Here is a 15916-nt window from a genome sequence, read left to right as displayed (position 1 = left end):
AGCAATAACAAAGGCGTGGGGTGACAAGCAGAGAGGAACAGACAGCTGACCTCCCGGGGACTGCCCAGAGGAGCACTCCGAGATAAAAATCATCTCCCTGACACACCACCAGCACACGGACCACGTCTGCACCACGGAGCTGCTCACGAAACACAACAATGCCGGGACAAAGGAGCGCACAAAAACAAGTCGGTGCTTTACACCCATGGCAGGACTGTCCGAACAGGTCACCAGGAGAGGAGAGCAGTCACATCGTCGTCATTTCTTGGAAGCTTGGTACAGAGCCAGCCCCAGTTCAGGTGCAGGAAAAAGTGCCAAAGAACCCACCCAGTCCTTTTAGAAATAAAGACACACTGATGTTAGTTGGTAACAAACAGGCTACAGCAGAGCGGATATAGTGAAATATACTATTTTATTGCTGCACACATGCTTATACATTTCTTCTTAAATATACTGTTGCTCTGATAAACTTTACAATCTTCTTAATTCAACAAGTGGCAAGTAGTAAATAAAAAGGACAGAGGCAACAGAACACAAAAAGGACGCTGGCAACAGAAGAAAAATCCTAAGTTTTTTATTTCGTGATAAAATTATATGCAGCAAGAATAAAGTGAATTCCAATCTACTTTTTGACCTGGCTGCTGTTAATTAGAGAGCTTGCCTGCATGCTGACCATCTGCTTATGCATGCTTTTTCACAGCCCTGTTTTGCCAAAAGGGGTGGGGGGGGTTAAAGGACCCCGAGTAATTGGCCGATCCAGCAGGGCTCACAGAAGTGGCCGCTAAGTGCAGGCGGACAGCCGAGGGGTTTGCTCAGCAGTCCGTGAGGAACTGGGCTGCTGGGGGAGCAGATCAAAAGGCCACGCTGACCTTTCCTCCCACGTGTACAACCGCAGCCTCACTCCCTCCACGCTTAAGGACACGGGAATGGAATTATTTAAGAGCAGCCACATGGAAAACGCTTCCCAGCACCGCTGCCCCTCCTCTGCTGTCCTCCCGCTTTGCCCACTGCCAGCGTCCATCCTCCTTAGGCAGCTGAGGCATCTGCAGAGAGAAGAATTAGCACATTCCTCGGTAATCCTGTTCCTACATCTTGTTCGGTACAAACAGAAGGCAAAGGCCACGTTCTGCTCTCTGGGGCTCCGTGCGAGCCTCGTGCAGGGCTGTCACAACCGTTGCTGTGGGAAGCTGACTACTGAGATGTCAGATGGGGAATTTATGCAGGAGAAGCAGAGGGGACGTGATAAACTAAACATCCTGCTTATGTTCAGTGTCATCTTCAGCCATAAATGGAGGAGAAACACAGGGGAACTGAACTGGCTGGGCTAAGCTGAAGGTTGTTTCTGTGCAGGCTTCATGAGCCTGACACTTTGCTGAGCAAGAAAACAGGCAGTTCTGCTCTTCCACCCTTCTTTTCCCCAAATATACAGGACTTCATATTCGAGCTTTCCAAATAGCCATTCCCCTCCTCAAATCTACTGCGATGCCTTCACCAGTTCAAGTTGTGCTGGTCTCTTTGGTGGTCTTGTCAAAGCCAAACGAAGCTTGGAGACAGACACAGACACGTTCCACACAACACACGCACAGCTCCTCTCCACGCCACCACCCCAAACAGAAGCGCACTGCTGCTGCTCCCCTATAGCAACACACCCTGCACCAACACACCCATTTCCCCCACCCTCGTGTGGCTGCAGAAAGCAAACCACAACAACTCCTTCTGTTTCCTCACAAGCTTTTTGAAACAGAACTGAAGCAGCCACACAGCCACCATCTCTTGCCACAAAGAGACTTGCTTGGCAAGAGAAACCAGTTAAACACAAATGACAAAGTGCACGGGCATCTGGGGTCCAGTTAGTGGCACTGCATCTCGTTCCTGCCCTGCCAGCTCTGTCTGCAGCTTCTGTTAGTGCAGCTCAGTCCTGACGTGATTTTGCCAAATCCCAGCTTCTCGAATACACCAGCTGAAGCCCAGTGCCACCTTCTCACCGCAGCTGAACCCAGCCTGCCTAGTGCAAGCGGTGCCCAAAGGCTGCCTGCGTGAGCTGCAACACATGCCAGGTATGGGCAGATGCTCTGAGCAAGGGCAGAGTTTGCAGTTCTCATACGGTGGGAGCATGAGTGCCTCACCAGGTGAGATTAGCAGGGAAGGGAGACCCAACCTCCCAGTATATCTGCACTTTTAACAAGTCCCTGCTGAACACTGGATCTCCAAACCCTTTCCTCGTCCATGTGAAGCACCACCACCATTACAGGAAACAAGACCCTGGAGCTGCAGGGAACCCGTGCCCAGTTCTCACCTCAAACACTAAAAGCACACATGACATGGATTATTTTAAACTCTTGCTGCACAGAGTGACCAAAATGACAATACGTATTGGTGATGGCAGCCCACCATCTGTGCAAGATTCCTTATGTGCTTCACACAATGCTTTTTCTTCCTCCCAGCTCACAGCACTGAAAGCGTGCCTGGCCCGAGCCTTGGAGACCTGAGGCTCTCATGACGTGCCATTCTGGAGATAAACAGCTCTCAGGGCAGCCTACTTGGCAGGGGAAGCTTTGTGCAGGGCTATCACCTGCTGGTCGGTGCTGGGGAGAAATAACATCATCACCCTCATTAGGAGTCTAAGGAGACAAAGAAAGAACATGACCCAGTGCAGAACACAGATTCCAAAACATTCATTAGTACAAACAGTGAATTTCCTGGAGAACAATGAACCTACAAGGCTGAAGGCTGAGCAAAGCCAGAAGGTCGAAGAGTGGGACAGCTGCCCCGCAAGAGACCCAGAAGACCCCTCTTTCCTTCTCAGAAGACTTCTGGTGACCCCTCTCCCCCGACCCAACCAGCAAGTCAGTTTTGCACCACCACAATGGACCAAGAGAAAGGGAAAAGTGCTGTTTCCAAGACGGTGTTTCCTTCCCCTGTTAGGGAGACAAGGGGCACTCTCCCTTTTTTACGCATCAAAAGCTACTGCTTTCTAGGAATGGAAGGTCTCTGGTCTCTACTGTATTACCAAAGATGTTTGTTCAGCAAAGCTTTTAAATTCTTAAGTTGTGCATTACATGCAGCACAAGGAAAACATCAAATCTGTGCTCTGTATTCCCCTCCTGATTGCATATACATTGTCCACCTGTCAGAACTCAGATATTTTAAAATCTGAGTTTTCCACTCCTCTCAGTGTGGAAATCCAAATGACAACACTTCAAAGCAACAAAAAGCTAGGGAAGACCTGGAAATCACTTTGGCTTTTTCCACCTGACTAGAATAGCAGGTGAAAACAGCAGCTTCCACACAGCCAAGTGCTTCTGCCACTCTGTTAGGGAAGTGCTGCTCAACTTTGCCAATCTTATAATGCTGACAGTGAAAGAAGGAAAGGCCATCTTCTTTCTAATATACTTATTTGGGGAGTTTAATCCAGTTTTCTTCCTCTGCTGCTGGCAGTTCAACAAATAGCCTGGCATGAACCAGTTTCAGCAGTGTATTGTTGGGCAACAGAACAGGATGGGTCTTAACACCAGGCACAGCAAGTCCCCCCGAGCAACTCCCTCACCCCCATGGCCTGCAGTCTCCTATCAGCATTGCATCGTACAAAGCAGCAGCTACTGAATTAGGCTGAACTTTGGGAGCTACTTCCGAAAGGAGACACAAAAACAAAATAAAACCAAACACAAACCAGACATGCAAATGTCCAGACATAAATAAATTAAAAAGAAACCATGCCTGGAAGTGGATGGGAAGGAGGACAAAGTAGAGGAAAAGAAACATTCAGAGACTCAGATGTTCTTGCACTCCGAGCCAACCCACTGGGGGTTACGCAGGCTGCGTATGACAGGCAGGGTTTGCACACATCAGCACTCAAGCCCTATACTGGCCAGGAGGTTTTCCAGAGCTTCAAGTTTCTGGTTGGCTTCCTCGATGGCACTATAAGTCTGCACATTGCTGGTGATGTGGAAGCGAATGTCATCGACCAGGGGAATGGAGTCAGTCTCCTGCCGCTCCTCCACAGCTTCTGCATTCTCCTTCACAGCAGCCACAAACTCCTCCGACTCCACCAGCTGGATGGGGCGGACAAAAGCATCGTTAGGAAGACAAGAAGGCAGGTAAAGAGATGTAAACTGTTGGGATAACGGGCTCATCCACTTTTTAGAGATCTGCTGGGAGAAGAGGGAATCCTAAGGGTGTCCCGTGTCTCCTACAGGCGCACCACTTGGAGATGTGTCCTGTGGCACTGCTTCACCTGAAGGAGGCAGTAATACTCCAACAGTAAGTGGCCACAGCTGTGAGCAATCTGCACCTCAAGCAGCACGCTGTAATACCCACTAAGAATCCGTAGCCCTGCTATCAGGGCACATGAATATACATAATATTCCTTCCAGAAAAGCTCCCTAGCAGGAACTGGCAGCAGGAACCAGGAGATTCTGCCAGACACCTTTGGGAAACGTCTTGCAACAGGCAAGGCAGCGGCCGCTTGCGCCCAACGCAGAACCAGGAGACCCAAACGAGTCTGCTTCTACCACAGCTCTCAGCCCCACCACCGCCAGCAGATCACAGCAATGCAGCTGCTCTGTTCCGTGCAAAACCTGACAGAATCAGGTCACCCATGAATGATTCTGCACCGACTTCCCCGGGAACATGTGGTGTGCTGAAGGGTGAGAGGCAGCTTCCGTCTGTCTGTGCGACCGAACTGCGCCTGGGCACAGCGGGCTGCTGAGCCCTGGTCTATGCTATACACACTGCCAAAATTTCTCCCCGTTGCCATCATCAGTGCATCTCCGCAAGATGCTGGCAGCTGCTGCTGTTTTAACAGCTGAGGTTGGCTCCATTTGTGCCAACACCCTTAAAAAGGCACATTGCCAGTACTGGGTCCAAGGATGCCCACTCAGGATGGAAAAGAGGAAGAGGAACATATAAGCAAAGCCCTACCTTGCCCAGTTACTACTTGGGATATTAATTCAGCTTTCAAACCAAATTCTCTTTTCTGAAGCCAGAATCTGGGTGCACGATGATGTGTTTATCATCCCCAACAATACACTGAACAAAATAACAGCCCTAAAATTACTTCCTTTACTGTTTTCACAAGCTACAAAGAATTTCACACCTTTCAAGCTGCAGGTGAATACGTTACACTCCCATGTGAGCTGTACAAGCCACTTAGAGAGACCTGTCTAAGGACAAAAAAAACAAAACAAAAAAAACTCACATAGATTCTAGTTTGTGCTTCTGTATGGCAACTTAGTCCATGAGTCCTGACACTTCAAGCTATAATCACTAAGCTTAACACTTAAACGGAGCCTCGTAAAGAAAACTTCAGCATTAGATTAATTATTTCTGGCTGTTCAACAGCCAAATTTCCCCTGTGAGAACCTCTACAGTTAGGTTTGTCATCCTAAAGGAGAGAGATCATACTGATGACTCCAATCGATAGCAACATGCCAGGGAGACCACCCTTCCCCACCCCGGGCAGGCTGTGTGTGAACACCTGCATACATTTCCTGCACCAAGCTCCCCTGCCAACCCCATTGGGTTCTCCAGGCTGCAGCTGATGCACTTTGAGAACACTGCTGCTGCTTCGGCCACGGTGTCTGAAAGCTTGGTGAAAGTCACCTGCACACAGCACTGGCAGAACTTTTGGGGCATGTATTTCACCCCACAGCCCACAGGGCTGTGCTAGACAGCCCCCAGCATTTGGCTTACTGCAGTGACATTCCCACCCTCCATCCTAACTCACCACAAGCATTCCTACCCAACAGCTGCTCATTTTCAGGAAGCACATAAAACCAGAGAGGGCAACTATTTATCACAGACCACACACAACTATTAAGTCTACAGCTCACTGTGCATTTAAATTTATGGGCACATGTGCTAAGCGCAGCGGGGAGTGTTTCTGCTACCTTCTCGATGATCTTTGCCATGTACTCCGTGCACTGGTCCTCCAGCCGGGTCAGCTGGAACAGCTTTGCAATCCTCCAGATGCTGACAACGTTGTCCTCATCGAGGATCTGCGCCAAGGTCCTGCCGCACAGGCGCTTGAGCCCGGGCAACAGGTACATGTCTGCCACGCACAGCACGTCGTAGGCATTTTCCGGGGACAGCTGGCAATGGAAAGAGGGAAATTACTGCCCAATCCTACCCACCTCACTCGTCCCTTGCAAAATGCCTTCTTCTGTCTTAGCTGAGGTTCCCTGAAATGTTGCTTAGCCCAAACACTGCTTTGGAAAGAGAGGAGCTCAACCTTTCCGGGCTAGGTCTGCCATTCGGTCGTTATAGAGTTTAAAATGCTGCGGAGGCAGCTTGCTCAGCATAAAGCAGGAAGTTTGCCATTCTGCAGCTGACCCCCCTAACTAAGCACAGAGCAATGCTGAAACACTGAAGTGTAGCTGCATGCTGGCTGCTAAGAATGTGGTAACAGAAGGGGGTAGCTTTTAGCAGAGGTACTGAAAGCTCTTCAGAGAGACTGGCTGGCAGAACAGAGAACCTTGTCCACACTAGGGCTTTTCCTCCCATTCTCTACTTCTGGACTCACTTTTTGTGAAAAGCATGTGAAATTCTCTTAAGTTCCTCCCTCAACCTGGCTCTGTGAAGCCAGCCAGCGTATCCTCCTGCCCCCACTGCCATTCTCTTCTCTTTTGGGAACTCCCAGTCTTTCAAACTACACCTGGAAGGCGCAAACCAGCCCCTGAAAAGGGGAATGAGAAGTACGAATGCAAGCACTGCAGAGATCTAAGATCAAGGAACCCACAGGCAAAAGGACAGCACACGACTCATCTCTGCTTCAAAGGCAGCTCTCAAAGCTAGCAGTAATCCCAGCAGGTACTGTCAGGACCAGGGCTCCTTGGAAGCATCGCAGTATCAAAAGGAGGTCAAATCACACGGGGCTTTCAAGCCACAAGCAAGTATTTTGACATATGCATCAGAGCTAGATGAAGCACACAGAAAATTGTACCCCAAATAAATTGTACGTGAAGCCCAACTAACTGTGGAACAGACTGCATGTCAAATATTACTGGAGCTTTGACAGGCATTCAAACTGAACTAAATTCATGCACCAGATGCTCAAGTTCACACTGTTGTTAATGGCCTTTAACATTTTCAGGGTCTTGAGGTAGAGAACCAGCCTCCCATTTCCCTCTTGGACACTTCTGTTCCTTGCAATAGGAGGATGAAAAAATGCCATAGGTAATGCTGGAGACACCACCTCCAGCTTCACTCAATCTATCCTCCCTGGCTGGGCAAATCCTATTTTAGTCAGCCATCTGCGTCACTAACCTGGAACTAGAGCCACTTTCTGCACAGTTCTGTTCCTGCTAATGTGAAGTGCAAAGAGTGCACTTACCACATGCATTTCAACAGCCACTCTGCAGGATACAGCACATCCTGGCTGGGGAGGAAGCAAGATCACTTGTTTCTAGAGACCAAGCCACGCTGGTCTAGGCTGAGGAACTGTAACTCTAGCGCAGCACAGTCCACTGCTCTGAAAACTGCTCAGCAGCAAAAACACTGCTATCCACATCTGCACGTGTGGCTGCTCACTCTGACAACTGCACAAGGCTGATTATTTCCTCCCCTACAGCTGTCCACACCGCTGTTTGGACACGCTACTCACAGCAAATGTCTCAGCAGTACAACACCCCGCAACAGCTGTGCAGAAGGACGCAAGATGTGTTAGAGGCATGTCATGAATGCTATAGTGCCACAGTGATGTAACGAAGCTTTTGGGATTGCTAATCAAGTGCTGCTTTGTCCTTTCGTAAGGCTCCAGGAACCTCACAAGCTGGAGGTGTTTGAGTCAGTAGTACTGATGGCAGCAGCTTCCTCCATAAATTCCCCTTGAGCCCACACAAATATTCTGATCAGCAACTTCTCTTTCTACCTGGAACTCTTCCTGGGCTCTGTACATACTCTTCCCTCCTGCTGCAAGCTTTGTCACTACTACAGAGCAGAAAAACCTTTAAATTCTTTGGAAAAAGAAAAGTGGAACTGAGAGTGTTGACATCTGGCTGGAGAAATCCGGGCCAGGGAGAACACTCCACATGTAAGTGTGGAACTTGAGCTATATTCCTGTTTTCTTGACCGTTCTTCCTGGTAGCTTTCCATGCCAGATAAACTCTCCAGAGAAACTCACAACTTGGCTGCTCAGTTTACAACCCAAGCTAGTACCTGTGATGGCACCATCCTGCACAGGAAACATGCAAGCAAAACCCCTTCCATTCCTACCTATCGCTATTGGTCTGCCCTGCCCCAAGTCCAGCTAGGGCAGCTGAGGCACCCCTTGGAAAGGGGCAGCTGACTGGGAAACACCTTTCCTGTGAGCCGTCATGAAGAAGGAAGGCAGACTGCAGAGGTGCAAGGCAACAGGGTCCCACCGCAGCGTGGTCTCAAGGTGAGGAGCATCTTCACAACCACAACACAATTCTTTCCCTCCCTTCCTGCTCCTTCAGAGCACAGCTGAGGGGAGACCACAGACAAGTGAAGCATCTGCTCTCTGGCATACCAATGGCAATCCTGCTCTTGCTGCCTTCTAAATACATCTCTCCCCACCGTGTATTCCTGGCTGCTGCCCGGAGGTGAACAGATCAGCACAAACAAGGTCACAGCTGCGCGTGCTCTCTGTACGTGGCACCTAACCCAGAGCACGCAAGCTGCTTTGGAAGAATTGACACTGGCAGGTGCAGCAGTCTCTGATCACTGCCCTAATGGCAGAATGTGTCCTGGCATCTTGTAGCTACGTTTGTGGAAAGCATTTGCCGCAAAATCAAAGCGGGAAGCTGCTTAACTGCTGAAATTTGCAGCACCTTCCACTACACTCAAAATTGTGTGGGTTAGAGCCCTTTTGTCCCTGCTTGCAACAGCTGAGCACAGCAAGGCCTTGGTCTCCCAGCGGAACCTTTGCCCACCCCAGCAATAAATAACAGTGGCAACGATTACTCGCTACAAATGGAAAAGCGGGCCATGATGCCAAGGGTAAATAAGTAGGAATCTCTTAACCTTTCCACATCTCCAAATGTGTTCAATCTGCCATCTACTGGCAGCTCCCCACCCTATCCTTCCAGAGCCCAAGGGGGAAATCTGCAAAGACCTGCATCTACCAGCCCGACATGCAGCATGAAACCTAATTTCCAAACTTTTGTCATTGGATGGAAGAGTGGGGATTTGCTTCCTGAATGTCACGCACATAAGCCATCTCCCTGCAGAGCTCACAGCAAGTCCCAGTACGTCGGTTGCTAAGACGGAGATGAAGTAGCAGAGTAGGGCAGTGGTATTTATGAAACCATCCCCAGGACGCTGCAGAAAAACTCTGCTGTGCACACCTCCACAATTACACAGCACAGGAGGAAAAACTCCGTGGCTGGCCTCACCTCTGTATCATCACTGTAGATGTAGTAGAGGACCCGGATGAAGATGTCTTCTGAGATGTTGTGGAGAGTCACCACAGGGATGCTGGGCTGTGTCTGCAGCTCCTCACTCTCACAGAAATGGTCTTCAAGTAGCGCTTTGAAGTAATCGCTGCGACCACAGAAAAATGCCTGGAGAAGGAAAAAAGGCCGAAACACTAGCAACTCACCAAACAGCACTACCGACCACCCATCAGAGCAGCTCAAAGATATTTCTGAAGCTCAGACTCTGTAACTGCAATTCTCCCTATATTCTGAAGCTGCATCTTCACTCTTTGGGTGAGACTTCTTCCTCCCTTTTTTCCGTACCTTATTTCTAATCTTGCCTAACCTCAGACCCAAAAAGCGTTTGTAAACTTAAAGAGATTCACAAGTAGCATGGGACTAGGGCAGGAGCTTGAGTTGAGGTCGGATCTCAAAATCTATTCTTATTGGTGTGTATTTGTAAGTCAAACATTCCCCTCTCCAGGCAGTGAACTCACAAACCAGCACTAGGAGGTTTTGCAGCTGTGAATGCTGTAGCTGAATTCATAAATTTATCTCCTCACTTCTGCAAGAAAGGCAGGGTTTGCTGTTCTATTAAATGTTTTGAACAGAGTTTTCAGCTGCAGCGAGACTTTGCATTTTCCAGCTGATGAGGCAATGCTGCTTCTGCCAAGTGTATCCAACACTGGATGAGTGGGGGAGACAGGTAGACTGACGGAAAAGAGCAGGAGAACGAAGTATAGCACCAGCACATACCTTATGGCATAAGAAGTTGTAATCTGCCACCCGGAAACACACGTCAGGACAACTGTTGAAGTTGTCAGTGCTGTCAAATGGCAACTCCCCAAAACCAACCTGGGAAAAGAAATCAGAAAATCCTGCCTTTAACATTCTTGCCATAAACGTGCTCAGGACCCTGAGTTTGGACTTCTTGGTCTTCCCAGATGCAACCATCCATCTGTTCTCTCAGCACAACACAGAGGACCAGAGATACTCTGAAGAAAGATTTCAATGGGAGGGACTGGAGTCCAGTCCTTGCACTCCTGATAGAGATATTCCTGGTGCAAGTTACAGCTGCTTCCCTTTTCAATGAAAACTCCCTGACCCTTCCATACACCTCCACAAAGCATTTTTGTGCCACCTAGCAAGGCAGAAAATCAAGTGGAGGTGACGTTTATTTCACAAAGTGGGTATCATAAGCCTATGAGAGCTTAGGACTAGCACATGATTGTGTAGATCTCCAGGTGGATGTAGTAAAGTATAGATTACACAGATGTATAAACCGTCTTAAAATGGTTTGGCTACAATTACTGCTTCACTTGAATAATCTAACATTTCCAAAGCACATTTTAAATTTCTCATTTGATTTGCAGCCAAAGATAGTGTTGTTGCGGTATTAATACTCTAGTGAATTATTTTAACACCAACACACCTCCTCCCAGTCCCACATGCCAACGAAGACAGCACACACATAAAAAAGAATCTGTTGGCCTTATGTTATTTTAAAGTGACACTTCCAAATATTTTCACTTCTACCTTATTCTGTGTTCAGTTGCTAAAAAAAAAAAAGTTTGTATTCACAGTTGTAACCAAGAGAATTAATCTCTGGAAATAAAAGTTTCCCCTGGTTCTTGCTTTCCAGACACATGCCCCTGTGCTGCCTGTGACAAGTTTATTACCTCTGTTGCTCCTCCAGGAAAGTTACATCCCAAATTTGCACCTGGGAAAATCCTGGGCTGACCACGAAGACCAGTCTCCAATCAGAGACAACCTAAGCATCATTTCCAACATGCCTGCCTCGATCCTAACTGGAAGCAACACACTTTCAGCTGCACTGAGGAGCCAGATGACTCCTCCCTCCAAGACTACACAAAGACACGGTCTGCAATACACTGGGGTGGCGCTCTCAGACTAGCTCAGTTTGTATGCAGTGGGGTTCCTCTTACACAGGTCCTGGGACGTGGCAAGGCACCAGGCTGGCAAAAGCTCACGACACCGCCAAACGTGGCAATCTGGCCCCATTTACTGTACTCTTCATCTGCCCACGGCAACATTTGGCAGCCTGTGCTTCCTAATCACATGTAAGCCCAGCAACATCCAAATTGTGTGCAGGGCTGTCACAGTAATGCTTCCTCCCCGCTGTGAGTCCTTCCCTTACATCCCCACCAGGGCACTTCTCCCCTAGAACAGACGCAGCCATCCAGGGAACATTCCACACCTGATCTATTACCTCCTTTTTACACAGCCCTAACACAAAGGACACCTCCAGTACCAAAGATGAGACAAACTGCCCCATCCCTAGCTTCCCTGGGCTGTTATTTTGCTGTTAGCCATGTCTCATGTTTGAAGGCAATGAACAAACCCCAGCAGGGGTGCTCTGTGGCATCCCATTACAAAAGCTGGCAGCCATGGTGTGACTGCCTGCTCTGTTTGCCCTGCTGCTATCCCCACTGCTTCCATGTCCTCTCCTAGAAATTCTGATATGAAATATAAAAAAACAAAACAAAACAAAACAAAAAAAAAACCTTCACAGGCAACTAGAAACAGGCTTTGCATGAGATGCCACTCTTTGCAGCACAAGTTTAAATCAAGACACTAATTCCCCAGCTCCTACGCACATCCATTCTTTGCTCCTCTTTCATTCCCCAAATGTAAATTTTGAGAAGGAATTCACCCCTCTGGGATGGACATGGGAGTTTGTTTAGCTCAGAGTTTGTCTCCTGAATTACAAAATCCTACTGCCTCAATTTTCAGCTCCTAGCCTTGCCTGGTCAGCACTCCAATTGCTCAGGTTTACAAGGTCATTTCCAATTCATACTACAAAAGCAACGTCACGTCATTGTCACTCCTAGTCAGCATGAAGTGGCTTTGCAGATTTTTTTCCTTTTACTCCCCTTTTAAGTCTCTACTACTACTCTCCACCCTTGTCACACTTGAGAAATTTCGTCTCGTCTTTTCTTCCCTGCAGAAAAACATTTTATTCCCGTGCCACCCCATTCAGGCAACCTCTTTAACATACTTCTGTTCAGGCAAAGCACAGCTGCAAAGTTAAGTATGCTGCCCAAGAGGCACAAAACAGTCTAGCCTGCAAGGTGCAAACGCTTTCACAGTGTCTCACTCACCATACAGAAATATTCTCAACACCTCTGCAGCATAAGACAGCACGAACACTTACAGGATCTCCCTGCCACCACAAGGATCAAGTCTTTGCTGCTACAAATTTGCTATTAGTGCTTAAATGGAAATGTTGCTGGAAGCAAAAACACACAGAACAGCTCAGTGACAGCAATTTGTACCTTAGCCAGGAGATTATCTCAGCAAGAAGATTCAATTGTAAATAAATGACGACACAAAATACAGGGGTTAGCGATCCAAGAGGAGATTACCAGCCCATAATCAGATGCAAGTGGACTGGATAAAAAATTTGGAAGCAAGTTTTTAATAGGTCAGCTCATCGGCCTCTGCCAAACAGAGGAAGCAAAACCCAGGAATAACTACCACTAACTACATTACGTGGCTGTAGTGACATTACTTCCAAATGGTTCTATGCAGTGCAAGATTCACCTTGATGCCAAAAATGACAAATGGCCACATTTTTTGTAGCCACACCAAATGCGGCTACAGATGGAAAGAGCAGTATTCATTTCACGGCACGCTGATCCTTCTAAGCCTGATTTCATCTTATGTTGGAAAATAAGATTTCAGTTAAAAAGGAATGAAAAAACAGCTGCAAGGAAGCGATGTGCCTGCAGTCCTCCATACTGGAAGTCCTGGAGTTTCTAACTCAGAGGTCACTGGGCAGGCATGAGATGAAGATCGAGGCAGACAGTGCAAAGCCACACGGTTTTTGACAGTTGCCTGGCTTTTGATGGTACTTTACTTGAATCTGTCACTGCAAAATTTTATTGCAATAAACCAATGAAGAAGTTGTTGTGGTCAGAAAAACTCTGGTTCTTACCAGTTTAAAACAGAACAGTGACAACCATGTTTTTTAAAATACACACAGAAAGAGAAAAGGCTTTCCCGTAGAACAAATGAGAAACGAGACAGTAAGATTCTAAACAGGTTTAAGAGCTCAAAGAATAGATAGTTCTCTCTGACAAAGCCAACAACGAACCCTGATTGCATATCAAGTGCTAATTATTGGTTTAGTCACATATTTCAGCACCGAACTATGAAACAGAGATGCTCAGAGTTTTCTGCATCATTCAAATGTAAAGACATCACATGTAAATTATTTGTTTATAGTGAAATAGAAAGTGGTATACATCCCAATACCACGCGGTGCAGCATTACACGATATGCAGCAGCTCCGAATGTCTCATCAAATTCTGGTTATTACCTCCACTGCCATCAAGAAGTGCTGGGTTTTACCCAGAAGCCAAACACCAATTGTGTTTTGCATATGCTAGAAAACGTTCATGTTTCTCTAGAAAACACAGATATTTGAACACAACTATTTGGTTGGCCCTGACATTTTGAGTCAAACGGTTTGCATACTGTTCCTTGTAGGATGTCAGACCCTGTAAGAGTGAGGATTTCTCTGTCCAGGACAAAGATTTCTAATTCACAGAATTTACCAATTTGCAAACGTTAGGAAGAGATAAATGGGAATAGGATGATGACTTTTGTTTATATATTCTTTGTAAATTAATGAAAAAAATACAGAGAGAAAAACAGGGAAATCTTTTAGAATTTGGCTTTAATAAAGTACACTTAGTTGTTCACAGCATACAAAATCTCTACTGAACAGGCGTGTGCCCACACCTTCTTCACTTTCACAGCCCTAACAAGACTAACGCTGTTGTAACTGCTTTCTTTCTGGTCTATGAACATAGCAAGAAAACCACAACTCACAGAGGCATTCATGGCACTGTCAGATGGCTGCATTATTCCAAGTTTCATATTTTCCTTCCAGTTCCTATTCTACATGAAAGAATTACATGGGAAGCGTTTCCAACCCTTGAGTAGAAAACCTTAACTCTGACAGGAGTCTGGTATAAAGATCTAGGAACAAGCAATCAAAAAGAAAGCATTATCTTTATTTGTGAAGTGGCTTAAATTTTATGTCAATCTCACTGTTCTGGGGCCACAATCCATTTTTTAATTCCTGCGGAGGTAATACTAAGGCTTACTTTTAGTATCACCTCCCTTTATAGCCTGCAAGCATATAGGAAAGCATACTGAGAGCCACAAACAATTGCAGAGTTATCTGGGGGAGGGAAGTTACATAGGAACGATGCCTGCGTTGGTAGGTGGAAACCTGACAGAGAAAAACTACCTCCATAAAGAGCTCAGTACTCAAAGAAATGTCCTCCAAAAGCCAGCACAAAACACACTGACACATTGCAGGTAAGAAACTCTGTCCATCAGGTTGGTCGCTCACACGCTAGCATTTGCATGCACATGCACACAGTCCTGCATGGGCACACACACAGAGCGAAGGATCCTCTCTGCTTCATCAAACTCCCTGACATCTGCAGCACACAGGTCTATTCAGCAGGAGATGAGAAGGGGGAAAAAAAAAAAAAGAAGAAAGGCAATCAACTTTGCTACAGCACTCACTCATACAACCTCTGAGCATAGCAGCCACCAAAGACGAGTTCATGTTATTAAATTCAGTGCTTGGTACGAAAGAAAGAAAAAGAGGGCAGACAAAAGCAAAGTGAAACTGCTGGTACTAGAGAAAGCAACAGACGCAAGGAGAATGAAGATCTCTAATATTAAACCTATTCTCCTCCAACTAGGTGCAAATATCCACATATCTGATAATAATCCACATAACTAATAATCCTGATGGTATTTTAATGTAACGATCATCATTCTGTTGTCTGTGGACCATTTCTAAGGATCAACAAGACATAACTATGAAAAACAGATCTATTGCCACTCAAGTTAAATTTGCTTCAGAAGGACTCATTTCTACTGAAAATATATCAGGGCTTGAAAACACCTCTCAGCTGCAGGGTGTCAGTTCCTAGCAAGTAAGCCCTGCAAGACATCTTCCATCTATACGTCCCCTCAGGTAACAGTGCCCACTGATAAAATATTTCTGATATTCAAGAAGGGCGGTAGAGAGAAGGAAAAAGCTGGGGGGCCAACTCTTGTCCCATTGTAGTCAATGGGGAAATCCCCACCAACTGCATGGCAAGGGTTTCATTTACCAAGATCCCTGCCAGGGGAGAAATCCAAGTGAAAGGCCCAGCACTGACAGCCTCATTAAATACTTTTACAGCATTTCCAAGCAATAAAACGCTTCGTCATTTACAAAATCAGCTTGGAGCATTAACACCAGCAAACAAGCAACCATTAAACTCAAATGGAGAGAATGAGACCGAACACATGTGAACACACACCACAGCCCCAGAGAGACCAGAAGTAGGATAAATGCTCCCTACCCGCAGTTCGGCTGGCAGGGCGCAGTCTGCTAGAAGAGCCAGATCTTCCTGCAGCCGGCAGTTACCTGTGGGCTCAATCGTCAGCACTTTCACACAGGTCCCTGGCTTGGAAGAAACTGGAAGAAGCAAAAAACAAAACAGCAG

The 15916-nt window shown here is 46.8% G+C and overlaps 1 protein-coding gene across 1 annotated transcript in view; it reads right to left on the bottom strand.

The window, feature by feature from the left end:
• Positions 1 to 395: 395 nt before the first annotated feature.
• ABTB1 (ankyrin repeat and BTB domain containing 1) overlaps positions 396 to 15916 on the bottom strand; it is a 29177-nt gene continuing 13656 nt past the window's right edge. The window contains exons 8-12 of the mRNA XM_035546787.2: positions 15773 to 15888; positions 10131 to 10229; positions 9354 to 9521; positions 5889 to 6089; positions 396 to 4052 (exon numbers count right to left, since the gene is read on the bottom strand). Coding sequence (XP_035402680.1) covers positions 3846 to 4052; positions 5889 to 6089; positions 9354 to 9521; positions 10131 to 10229; positions 15773 to 15888 — 791 coding nt within the window. The 3' untranslated portion in view covers positions 396 to 3845. The remainder of the gene's footprint in view (positions 4053 to 5888; positions 6090 to 9353; positions 9522 to 10130; positions 10230 to 15772; positions 15889 to 15916) is intronic.

The sequence above is a fragment of the Cygnus atratus genome, chromosome 10 (assembly GCF_013377495.2).
Source record: "Cygnus atratus isolate AKBS03 ecotype Queensland, Australia chromosome 10, CAtr_DNAZoo_HiC_assembly, whole genome shotgun sequence".
NCBI classification, from domain to species: domain Eukaryota; kingdom Metazoa; phylum Chordata; class Aves; order Anseriformes; family Anatidae; genus Cygnus; species Cygnus atratus.
Note: the sequence above shows the minus strand (reverse complement) of the source record. Positions and strands in the feature narration are given on the sequence as shown.